The sequence below is a fragment of the Myotis yumanensis genome, unplaced genomic scaffold (genome assembly GCF_028538775.1).
Source record: "Myotis yumanensis isolate MYYU_CA2020_CCGP unplaced genomic scaffold, mMyoYum1.0.hap1 SCAF_13, whole genome shotgun sequence".
NCBI lineage: Eukaryota > Metazoa > Chordata > Mammalia > Chiroptera > Vespertilionidae > Myotis > Myotis yumanensis.
The window spans coordinates 56,762,916-56,789,485 of NW_027223764.1; the positions used below are offsets into that span (position 1 = coordinate 56,762,916).

At 54.8% G+C, this 26,570-nt stretch overlaps 1 protein-coding gene across 5 annotated transcripts in view; it reads right to left on the reverse strand.

The window, feature by feature from the left end:
• Positions 1-16,475, reverse strand: part of WDFY4 (WDFY family member 4) — a 228,714-nt gene extending 212,239 nt beyond the window's left edge. For all 5 annotated transcript variants that reach the window (XR_011473609.1, XM_070433182.1, XM_070433181.1 and 2 more), the window contains exons 1-5: positions 16,236-16,475; positions 7,129-7,243; positions 6,252-6,358; positions 4,628-4,762; positions 1,839-2,028 (exon numbers count right to left, since the gene is read on the reverse strand). Coding sequence is in view for 4 of the 5 variants with exons in the window: in XM_070433182.1 (XP_070289283.1) it covers positions 1,839-2,028; positions 4,628-4,762; positions 6,252-6,358; positions 7,129-7,243; positions 16,236-16,466 (778 nt within the window). In the remaining variant the exon portion in view is untranslated. The remainder of the gene's footprint in view (positions 1-1,838; positions 2,029-4,627; positions 4,763-6,251; positions 6,359-7,128; positions 7,244-16,235) is intronic.
• Positions 16,476-26,570: the final 10,095 nt, after the last annotated feature.

Genomic DNA, 26,570 nt, shown 5'->3' on the forward strand with positions numbered 1-26,570 from the left:
AGCTGGAGAAGGTGAGGGAGAGCTGAGAAGGTCAGGGAGAACTGAGAAGGTCAGGGAGAGCTGGAGAAGGTCAGGGAGAGCTGGAGAAAGTGAGGAAGAGCTGGAGAAAGTGAGGGAGAGCTGAGAAGGTCAGGGAGAGCTGAGAAGGTCAGGGAGAGCTGAGAAGGTCAGGGAGAGCTAGAGAAGGTCAGGAAGAGCTAGAGAAGGTCAGGGAGAGCTAGAGAGGTCAGGAAGAGCTAGAGAAGGTCAGGGAGAGCTAGAGAGGTCAGGGAGAGCTGAGAAGGTCAGGGAGAGCTGAGAAGGTCAGGGAGATCGCCTATCAAGAACCTGAGACAATAATAATGTGTACTCGGTCCCTGGTTTGCGAGGCCTGGGCTGCACCAGAGAGTCTGCATGTGGACGGGGCACACCTAGAATTCAGGGCTCGGCAGGTAGCGGCCAGCCCAGTGCTCCCTTGCCCACCTTCTCCTCAGCTTAGGCGCCCACAGAACCAGCCCATTTCTCACAGAGGTACAGTCTCCACCCGGTGGCAGGCTCCACGAGGCAGAATTGTTCTTTTCCAGTTGAGAATACGATACAGTGAGGACCCCACCCCTCCAATGGGTACAGCCTTTTCTTGGGCATCTCCAGCTCCAGCCTGTGAGTGGAGTGGGGGGACTACAAAGCACCTCGGGCCCAGCTCAGCCTGGACCATTACCGCTGGGCCTGGCCTCACGGGAACCTGAACTGGAACTGGGCTGCCGTTTCCTGTGGGCTCTGCCTCGGTAGGAGGTGGGCTTCTGAGCTTGGTCAGCCCTCACCGCGGGTGCCCTCTGTCACAGGAGGCCCCAAAAGAAGGCCGGCCGCAGGGCACGTGATTGTGGACAGGCAGGTCACACCAGCAGGCTCTGACCTACTCCCCAAAGACACCATACCTTGGGGTCAGCCCAGGGGTGCCTCCCAAGAGGCACTTTAGCTGGTGAGCTAAGGAAATGCCACCGAGCAGGCAGGGAGGCAGCTCAGGGAGCCTTTGTCACAGTGCCCCTCGAGTTGGCCTGGCACGGAGAGGAGGCCAACACCTCCTCCCAAGACGTGAGCCACGGCGGCCCATGTTCCCAGGGTTATCTGTGTCCTTGGGAGGCGGCAGGAGATGCTGAAGGACCAGCTACAACTGGTCCCGCTGATGGAGTTGATGCCCTCGGGGCCCTGCCTTGCTCACACAAGGTGGTGATGCGGTAGTGACGGCCGGGGGAACCCACTGCATGCCCGCGCCATCTAGGCACTTCAGATATGTCAACCCCCAAAGTGTCACCATCCAGTGAGATCTGCGGGACCGCCTTCCCATTTTACAGACAAGAAGATGAGGCGCCCAGGCAGTGAAGTGCCCGAGGTCACGCCACCGGAGAGCAGAGCCAGGTGTACGTCCCTGCTGCTGCCCCAGCAGACGCTGAGGCCCAGGGAGCGGCATCTCCAAGTTCAAATCTGATTCTCTTCTTGGAAACCCAGGAGCCTTGGCAAGCTCTTCAACGTACTAATCTGTTTCCCATTGCAAAATGGCATGATCGTCAACATCCATCTCCAGGAACAGATGAGATAACACACAGATGGGCCCGGCAGATTCTGGTTGACAGTATGTGAGCAGCGAAGGGACTCCCCTTCCCCTCCTCCAATGGAGCATCCAAATGAACAACAAAAGCACTTTCATGAATGGAACCAAGCACTACAGGGTCAGCTACTGGCCCAGGTGGGCGTCCATGAGAACCTGTGTGCCCTTCTCATTTCTGGTCGCAGAAATCTATCCTGATGCTGCAAGGGCATGACAGGGACTTGCTGTGGGAAGTGGGTCCCCGGGGACTTACCCTGCAGGTACTGGATGACGCTGAGGTCCTGGGCCTGGGAGATGGCCCTCAGCACGCAGAAGGTGGGCTCCTTCCAAAAGCAGCAGCTGTGCTCCCGGAGGCAGGTGGTGGCAATCAGCAATGCCTGGAGCTCATTCCCTGTGAGGAGGCCCTCCAGCCCCTGAGGCTCGCTGCAGATGTTGAGCAACATCTGAGAGGAAGAAGGAAGGAAGACCCAGGAGACCGATTAGAAGCCTCCTTGCTGCCGTGGACTTGCTCCCTGCTTTTGTAGAGCACTGAGGGTGCATATCAGCACAGAGATGGCTTTGTATGCTGTCACCTTCTGCCCAGACCAGCATGGTCACCAGTGCCACCAGCAAAGGATGAGGGGCTCGGGCTGTCTGAACTCTTAACTGCTGTAAAGGTAGGAGTTACCCTTTCCAAGTCAGAATAACAAAGAAGTGTTGGACTTGGATGGGTGTCTTTTTATATAGAAATGCCAGGAAAATGGCATTGACCATTAAAATACAGGGTTAACAGGACCCTGTGCTACTTAGAAAACAAGATGCAGCCTGGCCAGTGTGGCTCAGTGGTTGAGTGTCAACCTATGGACCAGGAGGTCAAGGTTCGATTCCTAGTCAGGGTACATATCTGGGTTGCAGGATCGATTCTGGGTTGTAGGGGTCATGCCGGAGGCAGCCAATCAATGATCCTCTCTCATCATTGCTGTTTCTATCTGTCTCTCCCTCTACCTTCCTCTCTGAAATCAATAAAAATAGATTTAAACTAGAGGCCCAATGCATGAAATTTGTGCAAGGGGCTTGGCCCTCGCAGTCGTAGCAGCTTGCCTCAGCCCTTGCAGCCCTGGCTTTGTCCTGAAGGTCGTCCGGAAGGACGTCCGGAAGGAGGTCCCGTCTAATTAGCATATTCCACTTTTATTGTTATAGATAATAATAATAAAATAAAATAAAAAGCCAGATGTATCCTGAATCCCTGGTTAGCATTCATGCCTCACTTCTCCACACAGCCATGAGCGCTGTCCTGTAACCTCCGACCTGGGACCCTTGTTCCCACCAACCCAGTCTCCTGTGGACTTGGGACACTGCCTATGCCCTTGGGGAGAGTCACAGCAAGCAGCACCTGCAGGGACTCACCCGGCCTCCTTTCTCTTGGGCTCTTGCTGGTTTAACGGGACCTTCTCCCAGCTCAGCAGGTACAGAAGCTCCTGCTATTGAATGCAGGCCCTCGGCACAGGGATGGAGGCTGGCCGGGCACCTAGGACTGGCTACAGACCCTGCACGTGGGTGTGGCCACGGCCCTTGGCTCAGATGACCATTCTGCTGCTTGCCTCCACCTCCCCATCACAGCTCTACCCCAACCGCCAGCTCTCAATGCCATTCCCTCAGAGCAGCGTCCTCCATGCTCCTCTGTGAGTCAGCCCGCGGGCCTCCCTTCCCAGCCCTGCCTTTGCCTTTGCCTTTCCCTGCAGAGCACCGAAGGCAGTGGACATGCTGACTTATTCGAGGGATGTCCCCCACTTGCTTCCACACCTTCCTGTCCCCTCTTCGAGAGGGACTGTGCCAGCTGAGGGATCGAGTCTGGCACAGAGCTGCACCGGGAGGAACTTCATACTTTTTATGGAATGAAATGAGGAATGAATGCAGGTGTGGGGGCGCATTCTGTGCATCCGCGGGCAACCCTGGAAAGACAGGGCCGAGCTCCCTCCCTGAGCTCACGGAGAAGCCACAGGATAAAGATGTGTCCACATGCCCAGCACTGTGTCCCAGCCGCATTCGGGATATGGTTACATCCAGGCAAATGGGGCCAGCGTTTCCAGGGTTTCCAGCAGGCAGAGTGCGGATAAGCCGAGGACGGGCCGATGCCTCTGGCAGCGATGCCTCTGGCTGGAGGATGAGTCTGCAATGGGTGTTCATCTGCATGCAGATGCTCAATGGGCAGCTGCACTTGGAAATCCCCAAACGGTCTAGCACCTGCTCTGGGAGGCACTGCCCAGGCGCTGGACACACAGCCGTGAGTGAGACGGCCTGCTTCCCACCCTCACCAGGGGCAGGGGCAGCAGTTGTCCATGGAGGGTGGCCCCCGAAGACAGAGAGCAGGACTTGTCAGTGGGGGGCAGGGAGCTGAGGGGGGGCATTATGTGAAAAGTTGCTGCTGGCTGTCAGTGGACAGGAGCGAGGGGCAATGACAAGAGGAAATCGCACTTTCAATTCAGTGGCCTGAGATGGCTTCTGGGAGGAGGGGAGGCAGCATCGCGGGTGGTGCGGAGCCCACTGAGAGTGAACTGGGGAGCCAGAGTCCCGGCTCAGCCCCCACCCACCCCTGAGCTCACGTTTCCTGTGTTTGTATAGAGCGAGGAGCACAGCAATGCACACATCCTGGGACGGAGGAGGTGACAGACAAGAGACCACAGCACAAGGGGCATGGCAACTGCTTAGAAAGCGTTGGCTAGTTAGTGATGCAGTGCAGTTAGCAAGCGCGTCTGAGGGGAGGTGGCCAGCGACAGAAGGTTCCAGATGCAGGCGAGGACTGGCAGGGCCCAGGAACGCGGGCTGGAGAAGGAGCTGGTGGGCCAAGCGGAGAAGGCACTCACGTTTCTGGGGAAGAACAAGGGGAGCAGGGAGGGATACAGAGGCACAAGAGGGAAGTCCGTCCTCCAGATGCCTAGGCCTCTCGCGTTTGCAGAACGTGGGGCGGAGGGGTGAGCTGGGCCTTGAGCAAGGCAGGTGGGAGAGGCTCCCAGAGGCAGAGATCGGCCCAGCCCAGAGAGGCTCAGCCCGGCTCTCACTCACCTGCACAAACATCCTCTGAACTTGAACATCGTCCTCTGAATGCTCATCCTCCTCCAGAGGAAAGACGAAGAAGAGGTACAGACACTGCAGGAGCAGGGCTGGGAGCCCCGACTCGGCAACGCTGCCCAGCGCCTCCTGCAAGGGAAGAGCAGGCCGTGACCGAGGCGGGCTGCCGGCACTGCCCCAGGCCCTTGATCCCCTCTCGTCAGATCCAACCTCACGACGGCCCACCCACCGGGAAGACCAGCGCCAGAGCTGCAGACAGAGGAGAGGACAGGGGCGCCTGCAGGGCCCAGCCTGTGTATGCAGCACCCGGGACCTTTTTCTAGGTGCCCGCCCGCAGCTCCGCCTGGATCACTGCGGCTGCCGTCTCAGTGTGCGCACACGTGCGTTTGCATGTGCATGTGCACGTGTGTGTGCGTGCACAAGTGGAGTTCATCTAAAAAGCATGCTGTCCACACAGTTAGAAAAACAGAAAGGAGAAGAGGCCAGAACCAGGAGTATCAGGCGGTGCTGGGCCCCCTGCCCCAAAGGCTCCTGGGCAGGCAAGGCCCGCCTCCCTGGACCCCTGGCTCTGCAGCGCCCCCGCAGGCAGCTCTCCCCACCCCTGCTCCACGGGCTCCCCAAAGGCAGCTGCTCACTCTCTTGGCTCTGGGTCTGGCTGCCCCAGCGAAAAGCCATCTTCAGGTCAGTGTTACTGCTCAGCTGGAAGCAGCCCTTCCCGGGAGCAGAGGCCCACTCTGTGCTGCAGCCCTCTGGCCACCGGGCTGGCAGGGCTCCCGCTCCCACGGGGAAACCCAGGCGGCCCTCCCTGGCTAACGCTGACGCCTGCTGCTCACACCGCATGCTGCCTCTAAGGCTCCTGGGATGCCTGTGTCACCCAGGACAGAAGGCAGCAGCTGCTCTCTGCTCCCCTGCCATTCCCAATGTCGCGTGTTAGACCCCCCACAGTGGGCACCCCAGCAGCCGGCAGACCGGGGAGTCTTGGGCCTGCCCTGCAAGGGGCCTTGGGCCATTTCTGCTGATGGCCAAGCTGCCAGGACACCGGCCTCAGCAGACCACTCAGGGAGGAGGACCAGGCCCCTCTTCACAGTGGGTGCGGGTGGGCAGGGAAGGCGGCGGTCTGCTAGCACTGCCTCTGGGTGAGCATGCTCGGACAGCACCTCCCTGTGCGGCTCCTTCCGTCTGAGTTTAACTGCAGGCAGAACCCAGCCGAGGCTCAGAGCACAGCCCTGGTCAGACGGGCTGCGGCCACACCCCACAGCAGAGCCTGGTCCTCACCCCGGCGTGGCCGTGGCGTCGCCAGGGCGGACTCAGTGCTGGGACGCCAGCCCTTTTCAATCTCACAGCGGCCCCAGCACTGAGGCGCTACTGTCCCCAACTCTCAAATCAGCTGCACCCGTCACAGTGACGTGCCGCATGTCACGGGCGGTCAACTGACAGGGCAGGATCCAGACCAGAATCCCCAGAATTTCAGAAGCCTTTCCTACACCAGAGGGGAGCCAGGGCGAGAGAGGAGAAGCCAGCTTCCTGGGAAGAAAGGCCCTGGGAGCCGCGCCCTGCCCTGAGCTGAGGCCTCCCTCCCGGTGGCTGAAGAGGCCAGGCAGTGGCTCCCGGCACTTACCGTGTCCGTCCCCGAGAGCAGGAAGGCCGACTTCAGGAGCAGGTAGCCGTCCTGCTGCGCATCCCGCTTCCACCGCAGCAGCTGCCCCGCGGCTGCCCGCGCTTGCTCTGACAACAGCGGAGAAGAGGAAATGTGTCAGTGGGTGATGCAGGGACTTGCTCACCAGTTTGCCCTCCACTTGCCACCCACCTGTGAGCTCTACCTTCACCTCTTTGGGGACGTCCACTTCCTGCCCTCCCCACAAGGCCGCCTGAACCTACACCCACCCTCACACTCAGCCAGTTACCCTCCTTGGAGGCCAGCCTTTAGCATGCAGTCTTCCCTGGTCAGCAACCGTCAATGGCTCCCCATTGCCAAGTAATAGGAGCAAGTTCCTCACCATAGACTTCCCACAACTGGCCTCCACCCCACTCTCTCTATTGCAGCCCCTCCATCACAGGGGTTCCTGCCTCTGCACCCGGCTCAGGCCACCCTGCCCGGAGCTCCCTCCACAGCCTTTGTGTGGGCTCTGTGCTTGGAAGACTGCGAGTCAGGGACCCCACAGCAAAACACGCGCCCTGACCCAGAGTCTTGTCTAGATCGAGTTCTCCACTGAACACTCAGGTGCCTTCTAGCCCAGCACTTCCTCCCAGAGGCCCTGCTCCTGTGTGTGTGTGTGGGGGGGGGGGGGGTGTCTCCCAGGAGCAGCAGTTCCTTGAGACCCCCTTCCCTGCTCTGCTAGCCTTTCCCTTGTTCCCAAGGGACTCGGTGGAAGACTGGGCCCGTGGTCTCTTTGGCAGGCACTTCGCTGACTAACTAGAAAGCAGAAGGGCAGAGCAGGGCCGAAGGCCTTCAGCACATGCTGCTCCCACAGGGCGCAGGACCGCTCCGCACTCACCCGCAGGCTTTCCCACCAGCACCTGCTGGATCTCCTGGGCGAGCTGGCTGGATACTTCGCTGGCCAGCCTGTGCAGGCTGGGAAAGCAGATGAGCCCCACGGAGTGCTCCCAGGCCTGAAGGCACACAACAGGTTGGTCAGAGGCGTCACAGCTCCAGAGCAAGGCCAGAGCATCACCTCCCTCTCTCCCTGCCACCCCTCGGCACAGGCTCAACACTTCCCAGGTGCATCCCAAGGCCGCTCCTGCCTTCCCTCCTCCCACTGCACTCCCGCCCTCAGGCCTGCAATCCCACCTCTCAGCTGAGCTCCAACCCACGGCCCATACCTCCTGGACTCGCACTCCTTAAGCCTCAGACATGCATCACCGAATGCAGTGCCTTGAACCAGCTGCATCTCCTCTCTCAGAGGGGCCTTGCCAGTCACCCAGCTGCCCTCCTGGGAAACCCCAAGAGAGAGTCTCCAGGTCTCCCTCTCCCTCACCTTCCTCCCCCATCAGTGCTGTGTCCCACTGATGCTCCTCTTTTCCGAATTTCCCCTGGTTTCTCTAGTTATCCTGTTTCTAGGATGGCTCTTCCACCCAGTCTTTGCCCTTCGCACTGTGTTGTCACAGGCCCAGTTCACCAGTCCTGGGAGGAGACTCCCATAGGCCACAGTCAGAGAGAGGGACTAGTCCTGGGAGGAGACTCCCTCAGGGCACAGAGAGGAGGGACTAGTCCTGGGAGGAGGAGACTCCCCCAGGGCACAGTCAGAGAGAGGGACTAGTCCTGGGAGAAGACTCCCATAGGCCACAGTCAGAGAGAGGGACTAGTCCTGGGAGGAGACTCCCTCAGGGCACAGAGAGGAGGGACTAGTCCTGGGAGGAGGAGACTCCCACAGGCCACAGTCAGAGAGAGGGACTAGTCCTGGGAGGAGACTCCCATAGGCCACAGTCAAAGAGGAGGCTCTAGTCCTGGGAGGAGGAGACTCCCCCAGGGCACAGTCAGAGAGAGGGACTAGTCCTGGGAGGAGGAGACTTCCCCAGGGCACAGTCAGAAAGGAGGACTAGTCCTACACCAGGACGTGAGTTCAGGAATCTCCCATCCCTGGTGCTGACCAGGAAGGTAGGTGCTGTGGGCATTCCTGGTCACTAGTGGCCGCTATAACATGCAGTTTTGCTGGACTCGCATTCACTGTACCCATTTACTAGCTGTGTAAGTTTTATTCCTGCCCAAAGACCTGACCGAGTTTTTTAAACTGAGGTCCTCCTACTGAAGGTGAATAACACATCAAATTCTGAAGAGAAATCATTTCAATGTGTTTCCTTGCTACAGATACTATAGTTGTTAAAAAGCAAAAACCTTCAAAAATCCTCTCTATATGAAAAGATGCTACATACAAAATGAGGAGGCAAGCCACAGATTGGTAGAGAATATTTGCAATGCATAGAACTGGCAAAGCAATAATATCCAGACTGCCTCAAACTTATAAGGTAAAGACAAACCACCTGATTTTTAAAAAATAGGCCAATGAAACAGGCCACTAATAAAAGATAAAATAAATAGCAAATTACTGATAATTGGGAAAATGCAAATGAAACCAGGATGAGATACAGTGGGGCCTTGACTTACGAGTTTAATTCGTTCCGTGACGGAGCTCGTAACTCAAATTACTCATATGTCAAATCAACAGTGAACGAGTGAGACACGTGATGCTGGGCTGATGTTGTGGCGTTCACTGTGACGTTCGCTGTGCCAACTAGCGGTGGGGTATCTGAAGCTGGCTCGTAACCCGAATTTTAGCTCGCAACTCAAAGCAAAAAATCGGCCGAGAGACGGCTCATATCTTGAAAAACTCGTTAGTCGGGACACTCGTAAGTCCAGGCCCCACTGTATATCATACTTTTCAAGTTGGTAAAAGGAGAAGCCTGGCAGCCTGTGGGTGAGGTGTGGGACCCAGAGGCCCTGCTCTGCTGGGGGAGTGGCCAAGGAGGAACCTCTCTGAGGAAGCAGCTAGCCAGCCCGAGAAAGTTAAAGGCCGCATGTCCTCCACCCAGCCCTCCAGCCCAGGTGGTCCCCTGCGGAAAGGCTGGCACCTGTGCACGTGGAGGCGCGGACAAGAGATATGGCTGCAGCATTATTCGTGATCGGGAAAAACTGGAAACAATTAATGTTCACCAGTAGGACCACGAATGAGTAATTTACGGCATATTTACTAGTACATAAGAGCACTACACAGCACTGAAAACAGTGCAGTATCTGCGGATCACACCCAGAACTGATGAGCAAGCCCTGGATGGAGGAAGCCCTTTGGGAAATGTGTTAGGAGGTGAGCATATCCCAGATGCGCATGTACCCCTGTGACCAGCGGGGCAGGCTTCGCCGGAGGAGGGCGGGTGAGTGGGTGCCTGAGCGCGTGCACAGCTGGCTTTAGTCTATCTGAAATGTGCGATACACTTTATGTTGGGCAGTGAGTACTTGAGCATTTATTTTGTTTTAAAAAAAGCTTTGCATCTGAAAATTGTTTTTTATTTTCTGCCCATAAACGGAGTTGCCTCTTTCCTTTGTAAATAAAAACGAGTTCCATCAGAACTGTGCTAAGACTACAAAAATGCTGGATAAAAGCCAAGCACTAAAGTAGGCCTTCAACCAACATTGGATAAGGGAGCACATGATTATGAAACCCACCATCTGCAGTGATGGCCAAATGCATCGTGTGCTGGTCTTGAGCCAGACGCTGGCCCAAACACTTACCTGCATTGTTTCCCCTAATCCTCCAACCACCCTCTGAGGTCGGCATTATTGTTGCTCCTACTTTACAGAAACTGGAGCTGCGCAGGAGGAAGCCCGGCCCCCAGTGGAGCAGCGGCACAAGGAGCGGGTTCACCTCGCGCATCCTAAGTAGCATGCACAGGTCTAAGAAGCTTACGGCTCCCACCTGGGGACCCGCTATCGCTCGGAAACTTTAATCCCGAAAAGAAAAAGTCAGTCCTTTGACTGGGAACTTCTGTGGGAGGGCCATTTTCCTCCTCAGGAATGAGAATTCTATGTCTTCCCCGCCAGCCCTGTGCCTCCCCCCTGCGCTGGCAAACCCCTCAAAGACCACTTTGCGGGCAATTGACTCAGAAGCATCAGATCGTCTGTGAGCAGTGGGACTCCAGGCAGCGCTACAATAAAGCAAATTGGGCCCCTGCGAGCTGAACAGTAATTGTACCCTCAGCCAGCTCCCCCCGGGCCCGCACTGCTTCCTGGGACTCCGTGGGCACTTCTGGGAGCCGCCTTAACTCGTTCGAGCCACTGGGGTGCCGTTCTCGGAGGCAGCCACTCACTGAATGAGACCCTGGAGACCCCAAAGAGTTAAGGCAGCTTCCGAAGGACCTAAATTTTTTTCCTCAAACTGGGACTTGCATGCTGGGAGGATATTGCTCAATATTTTAAAAACTCACATTATCTAAGCGGCACCATTGTGTCTCCTGCTGCCCCCTCGCATGGAAGCAAGAGGGCGAAAACGATGCTGCGGGCCGGTGGCAAACAAGGAAGGGCCAGCGAGGAGCCGGGAGAACCCGCTTCCCAGTGACAGGCGGCCTGTGGCTCCCAAGCAGGCGGCACTGTCACTCCTGCTTCCCCGCCTCGCGCCTGGGTGGTCTGGTCTTTAGGACTCAAAACCCTTTCAAGACTTGCATGAGTGTCCCTGCTAGTGCGACGGTTACTCTCTCCTTTGTAAGTAAAAAAGTGATGCACTAAGATTTTGTTAGCACAACCAAATGCTGTTATCCCAAAATAAGAATAAATCATGTCCCAGGCCCCGCTCTGAGCACGTAGACTCAGGATGGGCAAGGGGGGTACTGACCCTCACCATCCTCTCTGGGCACCGCACTTGGAAATAATTGTTGGTCGCCCTTGTTATTACACTTAATGTTACTAACCTCTCATTCATGGGCAGTTGGGTCTATGCTTGGTTTCCATGAGAATGACTAAGCACACTTAATGGCATGAACTCAGCACCCCTAGCCAGGCAGTTAACCTAAGAACATGTGCTGGTGCCCCCACTTCCTGTGGAGGCAGGAGGGAAGGAGCTGTCCCAGGCCCGGGCAGCTCGTTGCTTTCCTTTCTGCCTTACGTGGTCACATGCACACACATACACACATGCACACACATTCTCACTTCCAAGTACAATCACTCCACACTAGGAAATAAATACGTTCATCCGCACGTTGCCAACTGTTCTGCTCATCTATATAACAAACCACCCCAGAATTGAGTGGCTTAAATAACAGCAATCAGATATTTGGGCCAAGGGCCTGCAGTTTGGGCAGAGCTTGGCAGGCAGCGATTCCTCTGGCTCAGTCAGCTGGGGCAGCTGACGGGGGCTGAGGGACCGGCTTCCGAGATGGGGCGCTCACAGGGCTGGCGAGGCGGTGCTGGCTGTGGGCAGCGAGCGCGGCTGCGAGACCAGGGGCTTTGGTTCCCCTCCACGTAGGTTTGTACGTGGGGCTGCTTGGTCTTCCTCACAACATGGCAGCGGGGTTCTAAGAATGGATATCCCAAGTGACAGAAGAAGCTACAAGTCTCTCGGGGTCTGGAAATGTCACTTCTGCCTTATTCCATTAGCCGCGCCCTCACAAAGGCACGTGGAGTCACGGGAAGGGACACGATGCTGCCTCTTAAAGGCCGCCACGCGAACTCCTTTGCAGCATCTCACACCCACAGGTCTCCTTTTATTTTCTCCCATGTGTCCAGCCCCTTGGTTGTCTGTCCCAGGCAGTGAGGAACTTTCCACTAATTGCTGGGGATTCCCTAGCTCACCACCTGCTCTCTCTCAAAGTGTGTATTCTAAGAACTGTCTCCCACAACTGCATCCACAGCTCTAGCTCCCCCTGGCTATTATTATGGAATATCTCTGTGCACCTTGAGGGCCTGCAGTGGCTCCCTTTGCCTCAGAGCATCCTCAACTGAAAGCCAGCAGGACCTGCCCATGCTGGCTAGGGGATGCCTTCTCCTCTGGGCCAGCAGTCCATGATGGAAAGCTTCCTAGAAGAACGAAGCCCAAGGCTCTCAGCAGGAAAAGAACAGCAGTCAGGTTCACCCTTCCTGAGAGCTGAGTGGCCCACTGAGAAGTCGCTGGCTCTGTGCTGTTTCCTCTGTGAGGCAGCAAACCTTCTCCGAGTCTGCACCTGGAGGCAGCTACCCTCCTCCAACTCTGCACGTGGAGGCAGCTACCCAAGCATCATATGGGGAGGGATAGCATTTTCTTGTGCCCAAAGGGAGCGGAGGCACTAGCCAGGCAGACACCTGTCCAGTGGGTCAGGGGCAGGAAAGAACAAGTGTGCTCTGCTCTGCTCGGCCCCGCAGCACTGCCTGAGGGAGCCCGGTGGTTCACCACACAGGCCTGCGCAGACTGGCCAGGTTTTACGTTCTGCTCTCCACTAACCACTGGGTGACCTTGGCCACATTATATACCATCTCTAACCCTCTCCTTGCTCGTGTATAAAGTGGGATACAAATGGCCTCACTTCCCGGGGTTAGTGTGAGGGCTTGAAAACACCGAGCAAAGAGCCTGGGTGAGTCTCACCAGCTGCAGCCCTGGCTGAGGACTCTCCCATGACCTCCCAGGGGGAGTGATGGCCGGGCGGGGGGAGGAGCCTCAGCTCTCACTGGAAACTTGGTGTCTGACTCCTCCCCTCGGGGCAGCTCCCTGCTGGGGCTGCAGGGCCCTGAGTCTCCACCTGGCAATTCCTTCTTACCAAAACAGCAGCCAAAAGCTGAGTAGGTTCACTCCTTAACACACTAAGTTGTTCTTAACTCTGGAGATGAGACAATGGGACTAGAATTTAATGTGAAACCAACCATGTTTGTACCTGCCTAGCAGTAATGCAGATGTACATGTAAACAATGACAGGGGTTGGGGGACAAGTGTCCTTGCCGTGGGTTTGGAGGAGTCAGATATGAGAGAAAGCTAGAGGCTACAGGGAAGTTATTTGGGGAGAAGATGCCACAGAAGTCCCTCTGGGGAGTTTTTCCGGGGAGTCAGCGCTGCAAGGCACGAGCTGTCAAAACTCAGGACTTTCCAGGTCTAGGCAAGTGGTGGCCACTGAGGTAGGGCAGACATGACCTTCACCATGACCTTCGCCAAAGCCCTGCCTGCACATGGACCACCCCTTCTGTGATGGGTCTGATAGAGTCTGGCCCAGTGTAATCAGATCCCATCACCCAGGGACATAACCCTTTCTGAGTAGGGGCAACAACTCAAAAATTTCTTGTGTTCATTGTGTCAGAGCAAAGAATATTCAAGATCATCTTAATTTTCCTTGGGCCCAAAATGAAAAGAGCCAGGTATAGAGAATTGCGATCTGCCACACAAATTATTCCAGAACTCTCTTAAACCTGCTCAGGAGTCTCTGAGTCCATTTGGGCCATGGTTTCCATGACAGCCAATACATGCATGAGGCTTTGAGGTCAGTGGCCACATTCCACAGGACATGGCATAACTTTAAGTCCTGATATTTCCAAGGTCTTCATAGACAACCTGAAAGAACACTGTCCTATGAATATAAAATCTAGATGAGAGAGGTTACAAGGACCTGTGTTCCAGTGGCTGTTTTCTGTCTTCATCTGCAGCTCAGGTTCTACCTGCGCTACCCCTGAACACCACCTACATTCCCCATTTCTTTCCACCATCAGCTTTTCATTAAGAAGCCTGAGGGCATGGCTCTGGCTCCGGCATTAGTCAGCACTTAATAGAAATAACATGTTGGTAGACATGTAGGACTTAACAAAAGAATGTCGATGTTTAGAGATGATTAAAAGCCTGTAATACCCTCCTTGTCCAGGGTTCACAGAAGTGGACTCCAGAGACCCTGAACAGGGCAGGTGTCCATGGTTCGGGGAATCGCGGTGACAGGGCCTCAGACTACACGTGGGAGTTAGTGTCCTGGAAGCTGGTGGGAAGGTCATCGGGATGGTGTCTGCTTCCATGTGCCCTGGACTTCACCATCATCATCTTATCCACCTTCACAGTCTCCCAGCAAAGTGCTGCTCATTACACTTTACAGATGAGAAACTGAGGGTCAGGAATATTTCGTAACTTGCTCAAGGGTGCACAGCTACTAAGCAATGGCTCCAGGGCGGAGCCTGCTCTCTTTGGTCGAACACATGGGCCATAATGCCTGCAACTCCCAGGACCAGGTTTGGGAAACAGAGACCAATCTCAAGGTTCACTTATAGTAGGAACTGTGCGCTACCATGGGGTCCAAGCTCAGAGGCCTACAGGGTGCGGTGACATAAGTGAGGAAGGTGCACTGGGTGACATGTTAGGGCGTGGGACACTGGGTGAACTGAGGGAACAAGACCTTCTGTCTGAGAGGGGTGCCCCTAACCATCTCCATGCTGTTGGTTTTACAGCTACCAGTTTTTCCAGAGAAACTGGACAACTGATTTTCCGGTAAATGCTTTCTATTTTGAAAAAAAATGGCCAGTAATTCATGTTTAATCCCTACAAGTCAAATAAAGCACATTCTGGGTGTGACTTCGTAGCCTCTGCTTTGGATGGAGTCTCCATAAGGGGAAAACTCTGTCTCCTTTATTCTCATAGCCCAGGCGCTGGGACAGAGTCTAGATGCTTCATACACTTTCGTACAACAAATGAAGGAATTCTCAAATCAGAGACCCGGAGGGTAAGCGAGTGCCAAGCCCTGGCTCTCAGACTCAGAGCACTTTCATCAGAGCCGGGCTGTGAGGCTGGGGGGAAGACACAGCACGCAGATGAGCCCGCACCCACCCCACGCCAGGGACTCTCACTCAGGGCGGAGGCTGCGTGCGCACGGTGTTCCTTTCAGAAGGCAACACTGATCTGAAAACTGGGTGAGACTGAGCTGTCTCCAAACACGGGGGCTGTCAGGGGAGGGAGGCTAGAAATAAAACCTGAGCCATCTCCTAGCCCAGTCCCTCTTTCCAGTACATCCCCAACGTCCCAGTTATCCAGCCTGTAGAATGGGATGAATGGGGTTTACAAGTCCCAATCGGGGAGGAAAACAATGATTTAATGAACAAGTTACTTGGCATGTGTGGTGTGTTTTTGTTTTTGTTTTTTTAACCAAGAACATGCCCAAGTATTCAATGCCTAAGTCATCTTTGGAAATCCTTAAATATTTCTGGTTAATAAGTTAGATGAAACATTAGCAAAGGGGTTTCCAATAAAACCTGCCTACGCCCCATCTGTCTCAGTCTACTTTCAATGTGAAAGGGAGCCCATATTCTTTGCTCTTTGGCTAGAGGTGTATTTTTTAATAATAACTCAAAATCAATAGTCAAGCAAAAACTAAGTCCTCATAAAGATGCATTTCCAATGGTACAATAGCCTTCAGTAGATTCAACACGAGGCAGATCTCACCTCTGGGAGCTCTGTTCTGAGACAAGGAAAACCCTTATGCCAGTGCTGCAACCAGCTGCCACCTGTCACCACCTGCCACCACCAGTCACCACCAGCTGTCACCTGCCACCACCAGCCACCACCAGCTGCCAGCTGCCACCACAAGCCACCACCAGCTGCCAGCTGCCACCACCAGCTGCCACCTGCCACCACCAGCCACCACCAGCTGCCACCTGCCACAAACCGCCAGCAGCTGCCATGAGCCAGAGCGTCGGCCCAGTGGACTCTCCTGGCGCCTGTGGCTGTGGGAGGGAGCACTGCTTCATGCTCCCACAGACTGCACCTCCGTTTGCACGGTTGGCATGATCTGGTGTTCTGGCACTTGAGGCCCTGGTGCTGGCAGGACTGGTGTTTGAGATGATCAGCCATCCTGTGACTCCTGTCTCAAGACACAGACTGCTTTCCTAGCTCCCGGAGGAGCTGGTCTCTTCTCTGGCTTCATGCTGGGATTTCGGCTGAACAATATAGCTCCTTTAGCTAAAGGGATAATAGTTCTCCAGAGTCATCTGCTCACCCATCCCCAGCCCTTCCCCATCCTGGAGATGAGCCTCGCTTGACTCGTTATTGAATAGCACAACCTTCTCCTCTAAGCAACCAGAGACCACTACAATGATATGAAAATCAACAACTTCAGCTTCCAATCATTCCACAAGTATCCCAAGAGCACTGTATGGTGATACAGCATCAAAAATAACAATACTGACCTTTAGGAACAGTGGGAGAAGGCGCAGCAGGCTCTCCTGGCGGTCAGCCGGGCTCCTATGAGCCAACTGCTGATACTCCAGAAACTTCCTCTCTACCGTCTCCCAGAGAGCCGTGGGGCCCGGGGACTGCACTCCAGGGGGGGCGTCAGACTGAGCAACATCGGGCTGGCCAGCTTTGGGACCTGGATCCTCAGCTCCGTCTTCAGCCTTTGAGACACCTTCTGCCTCCATGCCTCAGCAAACAGCTCTGGATTCAGAACAAAAACAAAGATGAGAAGTCCCGACACAGCACTTCCTGATGCCGCTGGCGGTGGGACAGGTCCTGCACCATTCAGTCCAGTTCCTACTGAAGCTGGTTCCTCTAAGAATCTGAAACCAGCTAAAATAAGAAGGCATTTTCAAAAAGAGATTCCGATGTGACTCACAGAGATTGACAACCTAACATGGGCGGGCTTTGGGCACAGATTTGCATGAGAGGTGGGTATTCTGATTCTCTCTGTACGGTGAGGAAACTACTGAGCCAAAGGCATAGGAGCAGCTAGATGTGTAGCTGAGATGCAAATTATCTCACCAAAAATTTGTAGAAGCAAGTGATTCTGTGTCTTCAATTATAACTTCCTTCCACCCCACATGTCCAAAGGATATAGCTTCTTCATTCTCAGCATTATTTGCTTCACTCTCAATATTTTTAGAGGACTTTGTCCTCGAAATGACTTCTTGAGCCCCACACTAACTGGAAAGTGCTCCTCTCTTAGTGTAAACAGGAGCAAGTTGTGCAAGCTGGAGACTTCGGGGCAGGAGGCACAGGGCAAAAACCTCCGCAGTCAAAACAGCTCAAGACTGACCTGCAAGATACTGACCTTGAGAAGGTGCCTTTTTGTCTGTGTCCTTGACTTTTCAGTTGCCATCACTGACTCAGCACAAGAAAGGTTTGTTTGTTGTGCTTTTGTCAAGAGTGTAGAAAGCTCCCAGACTGTCCAGGCTCCCTGCAAGGAGCCCTCCCCCCAACCACAGCATCACCATGCAGAGTCCATCGGGAGCGCGGCCAGCAAACAGCAACCACTGCTCACAGGGTGGGGGCCAGGGTGGACACCACAGTGGGGTCACCAGTGTTTTGCTCTGGGCTACAGTCATGGAGGAGACCTCATGCTTTATGTTTATTTCACAGGCAGGCATGGCAGTGAACTCAAGATCATGTGGCCAGACTAACCATCCCCTCTTTGAAACTTCCTCATTCTTTATGTACAAAACTCCATTATCACACATACTTATTAATCAAACTTCACTTTCAGAAATCATTTCCTTTTTATAAGGTCGTGTAGGTACAATATTAAACACTGGGAAGGAACAAAATATTGGGAAGAATATCAAGGTTTGCCACACCCAGAAAAATGGCTGCTGATAGTCCTGCTTCTATGAATATACTAGAGGCCAGGTGCATGAAATTCATGCACTGGGAGAGGGGTGTCCCTCAGCCCAGCTGCACCCTCTCCAATCTGGGATCCCTCGAGAGATGTCTGACTGCTGGTTTAGACCCACAGGGATCGTGCCTAAACCAGCAGTCGGACATCCCTCTCACAATCTGGGACTGCTGGCTCCCAAACGCTCGCCTGCCTACCTGCCTGATTGTCCCTAACCACTTCTGCCTGCCAGCCTGATCGACACCTAACGCTCCCCTGCTGGCCTGATTGCCCCTAACTGACAGCCTGGTCATCCCAAACTGCCCTCCCCTGACAGCCTGGTTGCCCCCAACTGCCCTCCCCTGCAGGCCTTGTTGCCCTAAACTACCCTCCCCTGCTGGCCTGGTGGCCCCTAACTGCCCTCCCCTGCTGGCCATCTTGTGACACATGGGGGCGGCCATCTTGTGTGAGGATGTGACAGTCAATTTGCATATTACCTCTTTATTATATAGGATAGCTTACTAAGAACACAATAATAATACTGTTGAGACAAACATGTTTTATTAATACCTTTGCTTTTGTTGGTGGGTTGGCTGGGGGTTGGGGGCAGTTATTTGTTTCCTGTTCTGGGTTGATCCTTAGAGACAGGTAGGGTTGGGAGGCACCTTACACTCCTCAATCCCAGCACAGCCTCTTCCCTGACCCCTGATCTGGGCCAGTCTCCTCTTTGTTAGTTTATTCATTTATTCTTTGGCCCTCCATTCTCGTGCCCACTCCCTTCTTCCCCACCCTGCCCACCGACGTGACGGTAGTGTCCTTATGAAGCCTGGCACAGGAGTAGCTCCTGGACGCATGCATCTCAGTTCCCTGAATGACCTGTGTCTTCTCTGCAGGCCACTGTTTCACTCAGCATTATGTCTTCAGACATAGCCATGTGGCGCTATGTTTGTCAACCTCATTTCCTCTGGCTGCTACCCATGTTACACAGTGGGCATCACGTGCCTATTTGACTTGTCTGCTCTGCAGTGACGATGGCTAGATTACCCTCAACTTCCCATATGGCACCGCTCCTGCCCCTTAACCCCATGCAGGCCTCCGGGGCCACACGTGGCTGGCTTTGGCTATGACCACGGGAGCAAGATGCTGAGTCAGGGTCTATACCTGCTCAGTTCAACTATGTGCCAGCAGCTAAGATGCCTCCAGAAGCTGACAGCAGACCACCCTCCCACAGAGCAGGTGAAGGCCCCCTGCCATCTCACCGCACCCTACTCAGCACTGCCCAGCTTTCTGACGTTTGCCAGCCTGACTGCAGTAAGCGGTCCCTTGCTGTCATTTTAATTTGCATTTCTCTAACCTGCTGAGGAGTTGGAGCATCTTCGCATGCCTGTTAGCCTTTTGGATTTGCTCTTCGGCAAACTGACTATTCATAACCTCTGCTCATTTTTCCTTGCCTGTTTTTTTATTGTTTTGCAAGAGTTATTCTAGAAACGTGCTCCTTGTTTGTTTTAAAAATTGCAAATATCTTCTCTCAATCCATTTTTAATGTGTTTTATTGATTTTAGAGAGAAGAGAAGGGAGAAGATAGAGAGATAGAAACATCGAGAGAGAAACATCATTGAATGGCTGCCTCCTGCACGCCCCCTAATGGGGATCAAGCCCTCAACCTAGGAATCGAACCAGTGACCCATTGATTCATGGGTTGATGCTCAACCACTGAGCCACACTGTCTGGGCCTCACAATCCATTTTTAATAAATTCGTTTATAAGTTCCTTTTTGTCACTAAAGCATAGCATGAATATTGTATGCTGCTGAGGGTCTTCACTGTTGGTCGTTAACCTACTAACCCTGTACACTTACACATCCCAGTGGTTTCCGTTATTCACCACCAACAACATGAGCAGCAGCTTCGCTGGATGCCTGCCCACACATCCATGAGTAAATAACAGGTCACAGCACACCCCTAAGTTCCTGAAAGAAAGTAGCTGGACCTAAAGGCAGATAACTTTTTCCAGCTCTTGACACATTTCCAAACAGTGTCTCCAAAACACTCACTCAATGTACAGTCCTACAAGTGCATACGAGTTCACACAGCCTCATCATATGTTTACTCTCACTGCTCCGTGGGAAAACAAACGCGTCTGCTGTTTCTCACTGCGGGCCCTGTGGAAGCCGGAGCAGCTGAGCGTGGTTCTGCCCTCTGCCCTCGGGCCCGTCAGGCCTCCCTGCCTGGCTCTCTGCAACTGACTCTGCATGACTCGCGGGCTCCTGGAGGAGAGCTCACCCCTTCCCCCCCTCCCCCCACTACAGCTTCATTTGCCCCTGAGAGCCACACACATTCCCCTCAATGTCAGCTCAGAGAGGGAACACCATTGAGCCTTTCTCAGTAGTTGGCAGTGTAGATGCTCAATAAAATGTTAGTGAATAAATAAATGAATAAACCTAAAAGCTGATGGCACCCAGAGCTCTCTCTGTGGCCTAGACCCCCCTTCTTCTAAACAAGTGCTTTTCCTCATTCTGAGACTTCTACTTGGATCTCCTCCAGACTCTGAAAGTCACCATGTCCAATCAGACTGCCAGCCCCTCACCCACAGAGCCAGCCCCGAGTCCGGCAGGGACAGCCAACACGCTAGATGGCTGTTAGGGCCACGCTGTGTTGTCTCTGTCATGGGAAAGCCACTCATGGCCACACCTGCCGCTGCCACCAACTGGTCATTCAATGAACCATCTGAGGCCGCGCCAACACGCCACGTTTTTGGGATAAGCAGGTGACGGACAAGGTGGGGATCCAGTCAGGATGCGAAAACAGCGTCCTGGGGCCGCAGCTGGACATGCAGGGGAAACGCCGGAACAGCCAGGTCTCCTCTGAAGCCAGAAGCCGTGTTGATAGAGTGTGAAGACGGGCTCGTGCTCCCCTGAGTGGACAGAGCTCTTCGAGAAACATGAGTGTCTAACAAGCGAGGGTCTGTGCAGTCCACAGAGAAGCTGTATCACCCCAGAGTCAAGCTGCCCTCTGGTCCCTCCCCCGCCTAGGCCCGCTTAGCTACAGGAGGGACCAGGGAGAGGGCCCTCAGCACTGCGGGAAGAAGGGCAGAAACCCCCCTTACCCCTCCGCTGTCAAAGGCGCCCTCTGTCAGCACCAGCACTTCTTATCCCAGCAAAAAGGGGCCAGTTGGGGGCGGTCCTGGGGAGGCCAGGGCAAGGCAGGAATTAGGGTGAGGCAGGTGACGCACCCACCCCAGGAACAAGATTTAAGGGGCATTACAAAAATCTCAGTGGCCGAGTTAGTATTTTAATGAAATCTTTTTTTTTAAATCAAAGTTAAGGCCAAACATGCACAATGAACAAAATATCAAAATGTTAATGCCCCTCCAGGCCTAGACTTCTGCAGATTCCACTTTAATACAGGGCGTAGTGGCCTCGAGGACAAATGTGAGGGATAGACCGCAGACCAAGCGATGAGACGCATCCCTGCCTGTGTCCTGTCTGTGCACGGGACAATCAGAGGCCCCCTGGAGGGGCCATGCCCACTGAGTCTATGCCCAGCCATGTCATTTGTAGGGTTGAGGGAAGGGCACCTCCTTGGTGCTGGCATTTACATGTGCAGCTTCACTGAACCTTCCTGCCATCCAGCGACGGCAAGACGGTGGGCTTCGTCCGCGTGAGGCTGCGGCCTGGACAGAGAGCTGGCCTCCCTGAGTCCCACTGCCAGTGAGCGCTGAGGAAGAGTCCTCCGCCGTCGGCCCACAGCGTGGCTTTTGCTGGTGAGAGCATCACCTAAGAGGCACCCGGACACTGAGCTCCAACCAGGGCTCCCTGCCGGTGCCACAGGCCGAGGGAGGAGGAGAGTTTGGGGGAGGTGGAGGAAAAGGCAGCCTTGGCAGGACTGAGAACTAGAGGCTGCGGGTCCCAGGACTTCAGGAAAAGACAAAGCCCTCCTCTGCCAGCAGCTGTTTCCCGGAGAGGGTCAGGAGGAGGCCCTGGAGCCTTTGCATGCCCGCAGTCTGCCAGCATGCCAGGCCCTGCCCACGCACGCAGCCCCGAGGCAGAGCCGGGCCTCGATGGCAGTCACACCTGGCTGCTGTGATGCCTTAACCAAGTTACTTCTCCTCATCAAATCAGCCCCTGGTAGCTCAGCTCCCCCTCTGCCGCTGCAGGACAGTGGGACAGAGGTGTGACAGTGAGTCAGGGCAGAGGGGCCGAGGGGCCCCGAGTGGGCTGAGAGCCGTGGGTTGCACGCGGTGAGGGGCACAGGGTCTGTGCACTGTGGGCAGGGCACAGCAGGGGGTTTCCTATGACCTCAGCGACACCAGGGCTGGGAGTGGCCACGTGGGCAGAGCCCTCTGGTGTCACAGCCCATCCAGGCCCAGCCCACGCCAACCCCGCCAGCACAGATCTGTGGCATCCACTGCGCTCTGCTTCGGACGGTTCAGAGTGCCCGGGGCACCCTGCTCTCAGCTGCCATGCTGGAGGGTGGCATCTGGAGCCTGAGGGAAGGGCGAGCTGCTGATGTTTGGGCACAAAACCAACATTCCTGACTCTCATCCTGGCTTTCTGTGGAGCTCGGAGGGGGACCCCAGCCCCCGGGCGGGGCCTCTGTACCAGAGGACACAGGACAGGATGCAGCTTCCCGTTTCTCTTTCGCTCCCCCCCCCCAGTTCCTCTCTGCACAGCCGCAGAGCCGCACGTGCTCCTGCGTCAGAGGGGAACAGGCCTCAGCCAGGCGCTCAGAAAAAACAGCAGCCCTCCGGTTCTAACAGGACCTGCAGGACGGCCGGCCTCCCTCCCTCTGCCCCACCGTCGGGAGGCAAGCCCAGCAATAGGAGAGCCTGCGAGCTCAAAGCACACTGGAAAGGAGTCGTGGGAAGACAACCGCTGTAGACACAGGAGGCTTTGCTCACAGCCACCTCCAGAGGCCACTGCCATCAGGCAGAGCTGCAGAGCCCAGCAGCTACCACAGGGAGGCGCAGGTGAGCCTGAGAGAGCGCACGCCCAGCACCTGCACAGGGAGGCGCAGGTGAGCCTGAGAGAGCGCACGCCCAGCACCTGCACAGGGAGGCGCAGGTGAGCCTGAGACAGCGCACGCCCAGCACCTGCACAGGGAGGTGCAGGTGAGCCTGAGAGAGCGCACGCCCAGCAGCTACCACAGGGAGGCGCAGGTGAGCCTGAGAGAGCGCACGCCCAGCACCTGCACAGGGAGGCGCAGGTGAGCCTGAGAGAGCGCACACCCAGCACCTGCACAGGGAGGCGCAGGTGAGCCTGAGACAGCGCACACCCAGCACCTGCACAGGGAGGCGCAGGTGAGCCTGAGAGAGCGCACGCCCAGCACCTGCACAGGGAGGCGCAGGTGAGCCCTGAGACAGCGCACGCCCAGCACCTGCACAGGGAGGCGCAGGTGAGCCTGAGAGAGCGCACGCCCAGCAGCTCGCACAGGGAGGCGCAGGTGAGCCTGAGAGAGCGCACACCCAGCACCTGCACAGGGAGGCGCAGGTGAGCCTGAGAGAGCGCACGCCCAGCACCTGCACAGGGAGGCGCAGGTGAGCCCTGAGACAGCGCACACCCAGCACCTGCACAGGGAGGCGCAGGTGAGCCCTGAGACAGCGCACGCCCAGCACCTGCACAGGGAGGCGCAGGTGAGCCTGAGAGAGCGCACACCCAGCACCTGCACAGGGAGGCGCAGGTGAGCCTGAGACAGCGCACACCCAGCACCTGCACAGGGAGGCGCAGGTGAGCCTGAGAGAGCGCACGCCCAGCACCTGCACAGGGAGGCGCAGGTGAGCCTCAGACAGTGCACACCCAGCACCTGCACAGGGAAGCGCAGGTGAGCCTGAGACAGCGCACGCCCAGCACCTGCACAGGGAGGCGCAGGTGAGCCTGAGAGAGCGCACGCCCAGCACCTGCACAGGGAGGCGCAGGTGAGCCTGAGAGAGCGCACGCCCAGCACCTGCACAGGGAAGCGCAGGTGAGCCCTGAGACAGCGCACGCCCAGCACCTGCACAGGGAGGCGCAGGTGAGCCCGCCTCAGACAGCGCACGCCCAGCACCTGCACAGGGAGGCGCAGGTGAGCCCGCCTCAGACAGCGCACGCCCAGCACCTGCACAGGGAGGCGCAGGTGAGCCTGAGACAGCGCACGCCCAGCACCTGCACAGGGAGGCGCAGGTGAGCCTCAGACAGTGCACACCCAGCACCTGCACAGGGAAGCGCAGGTGAGCCTGAGACAGCGCACGCCCAGCACCTGCACAGGGAGGCGCAGGTGAGCCTGAGACAGCGCACGCCCAGCACCTGCACAGGGAGGCGCAGGTGAGCCCGCCTGAGACCCAGCGCACACCCAGCAGCTCGCACAGGGAGGCGCAGGTGAGCCTGAGACAGCGCACGCCCAGCACCTGCACAGGGAGGCGCAGGTGAGCCCTGAGACAGCGCACACCCAGCACCTGCACAGGGAGGCGCAGGTGAGCCCGCCTGAGACCCAGCGCACACCCAGCAGAATGTCCTTACAAACAGACACACTCAGTCCGTGTGGGCGAGGGTGCACAGCCACAACCCTCACCCTTGCTGGTGGAGGCACAGCCACTCAGGAAGACGGTGAGCTGTTTTTGAGAAAGTTAAACATGTAAACTTAAACAATTCTGCTCCTAGATATTTGCTTTACAGACATGAAAACATGTTCCTATAAAAACCTAAACAGGAATGCTTACAGCAGATCTATTCATAGCTGCCTGAGCCTGAAAACAACCCAAACATCCCTGAGGGGGCGAAGGGACGCGTCATTGAAGTAAGAAGCCCTGCTGACCCACAGCACTCTGCGTGGATCTCAAGGCCTCAGGACGGTGTCGGGAGCCAGTCTCCATGGCCACAAACTGAGTCTGTTTATATGATGCCCTGGAAAAGGCAAAGTTATAGGGACAAAAACATAGATCAGTGTTGCAGGGGTTGGGGCGAGGAGGATGGCAACACAAGGGTGGAAGGGAACTTTTCTATATAAAAACCCATGGCTGAGGGGAGAGAGAACCACAGGGGAGCCAGAGGCAGAGCAAAGGGCCACATGCATGAGCTGTGTCTGACTCCAACGTTCACATGCTCCTCCTAAACCACACGCCCTCCTTCCTAGGAATGTCACAGGTTGGGGACGACGGGGGGAGAATCAAAGCTCCTATGAACATAAGCCCTCCCAGCCTCAGCCTTTGTGTTGGTCAAGGGTAGAGACTGCTCCCCAACTTTTTGGTTCACTTTTCCATCCAATTAAGAAAACAATAAATAATCATTTTGTCAAATTGGCTGAACTAATAGACAAGATGGGTCAGTTATAAAAAGTAAAAGGATAACCAAAAGAATTAACAACAGAAGAGCAACAGATTATTCACAATAGCAAAAAGCGGGAACAATTCAAGTGCCATCAACAGATGATAAACAAATGTGGTGTGTTCATACATGGAATATTATTCAGCCTGGAAAAGGAAGAAAATCCTGGCACATGATACAACATGGATGAACCTTGAGGACATTACACTAAGTGAAATAAGCCAGTCACAGAACAAATACTGTATCATTGCACTTACATATTACCTGGAGTAAATCAAATTCCTCCAGACAGAAAGTTGAAGGGTGATTGCCAAGAGCTGGCGGGAGGAGAGACTATGTGGTTACTATGTAATGGGGACACAGTTCCAGTTTTGCAAGCTAAAAAGAGTTCTGGAGATGGATGGTGGTGATGGTTACACAGCAATTGGATATGCCGCTGGACTGCACACTTAATAATAGCAAATTTGGGAAGAGAAAATGTGACCGCATAGGCCAGTGATGGTGAACCTTTTGAGCTCGGCGTGTCAGCATTTTGAAAAACCCTAACTTAACTCTGGTGCTGTGTCACATATAGAAATTTTTTGATATTTGCAACCATAGTAAAACAAAGACTTATATTTTTGATATTTATTTTATATATTTAAATGCCATTTAACAAAGAAAAATCAACCAAAAAAATGAGTTCGCGTGTCATCTCTGACACGCGTGTCATAGGTTCACCATCACTGGCATAGGCAGACCTTTCTTGCACCACCTCCCAGGGTCAGAATGAAAATAAAACTAAAGTGGGAAACATACACCCAGAATTACCAACTGAGGTCCAGCTGAGGAGACTTATACCAAGGAAGGACAGAAACCACCTGGAGACCAGTGGGCAGGGCGAGGTGAGAGGGGCTGGCCCAGCTCCCAGGGCGGCAGGCCGAGAGTGAAGAGGGAGCTCCCAGCTACGAGAGGGTCTGTTCCCTCAGAGGATAGAGGCCTGGAACCCAGGCTGGCTCCACAACCCAGAGCACCAGAGCCAAGCCTGCGGACCATGTAACATCCAGCCGTGAAAGGCGGCAGGGCTGCTGGCCATAGTAGAGCCTGGAGCCCATAGACCAGGGGTGGGCAACCTTTTTGTGAGTGCGTGCCAAAACCAGCAAAATCTCTGACTCAAAATTCTTCTGCGTGCCAACCCTAATTTTTTGAGAACATGTTACACCTACTTGATATCTCTTAAGGTGTACGTATGTGAAGAACCTTGAAGAAATAATAAAATTCATTCCAGCGACAAAAACACAGTATATGATGTTGAAAAATACATTTATTTTTTAATGTATACATGTACACTGATAGTCCGACAGAAAACTTTATGACTCCATTTGATAGTATCAGTGGGACTTTTGCTGCTGCATCACTGATGACAGAGATTTTACATCAGGTTTATATTTCTTGACCTTCAGAGATATGCACGAGCTACTATTTTCATCCGTCAGGCTACTCCTATTACGAGACTTAACAAAATTCATCACTGAGAACAAAGATTCACAAGCATATGTGGATGAAACCAAAACACTGGTCGGATCTAGGAAGGCAGGGAGAGTTAAGGCAGAGGCATAGAAATTGCTCTTCCCCTCTCTCGTCAATCCATGGCTATGG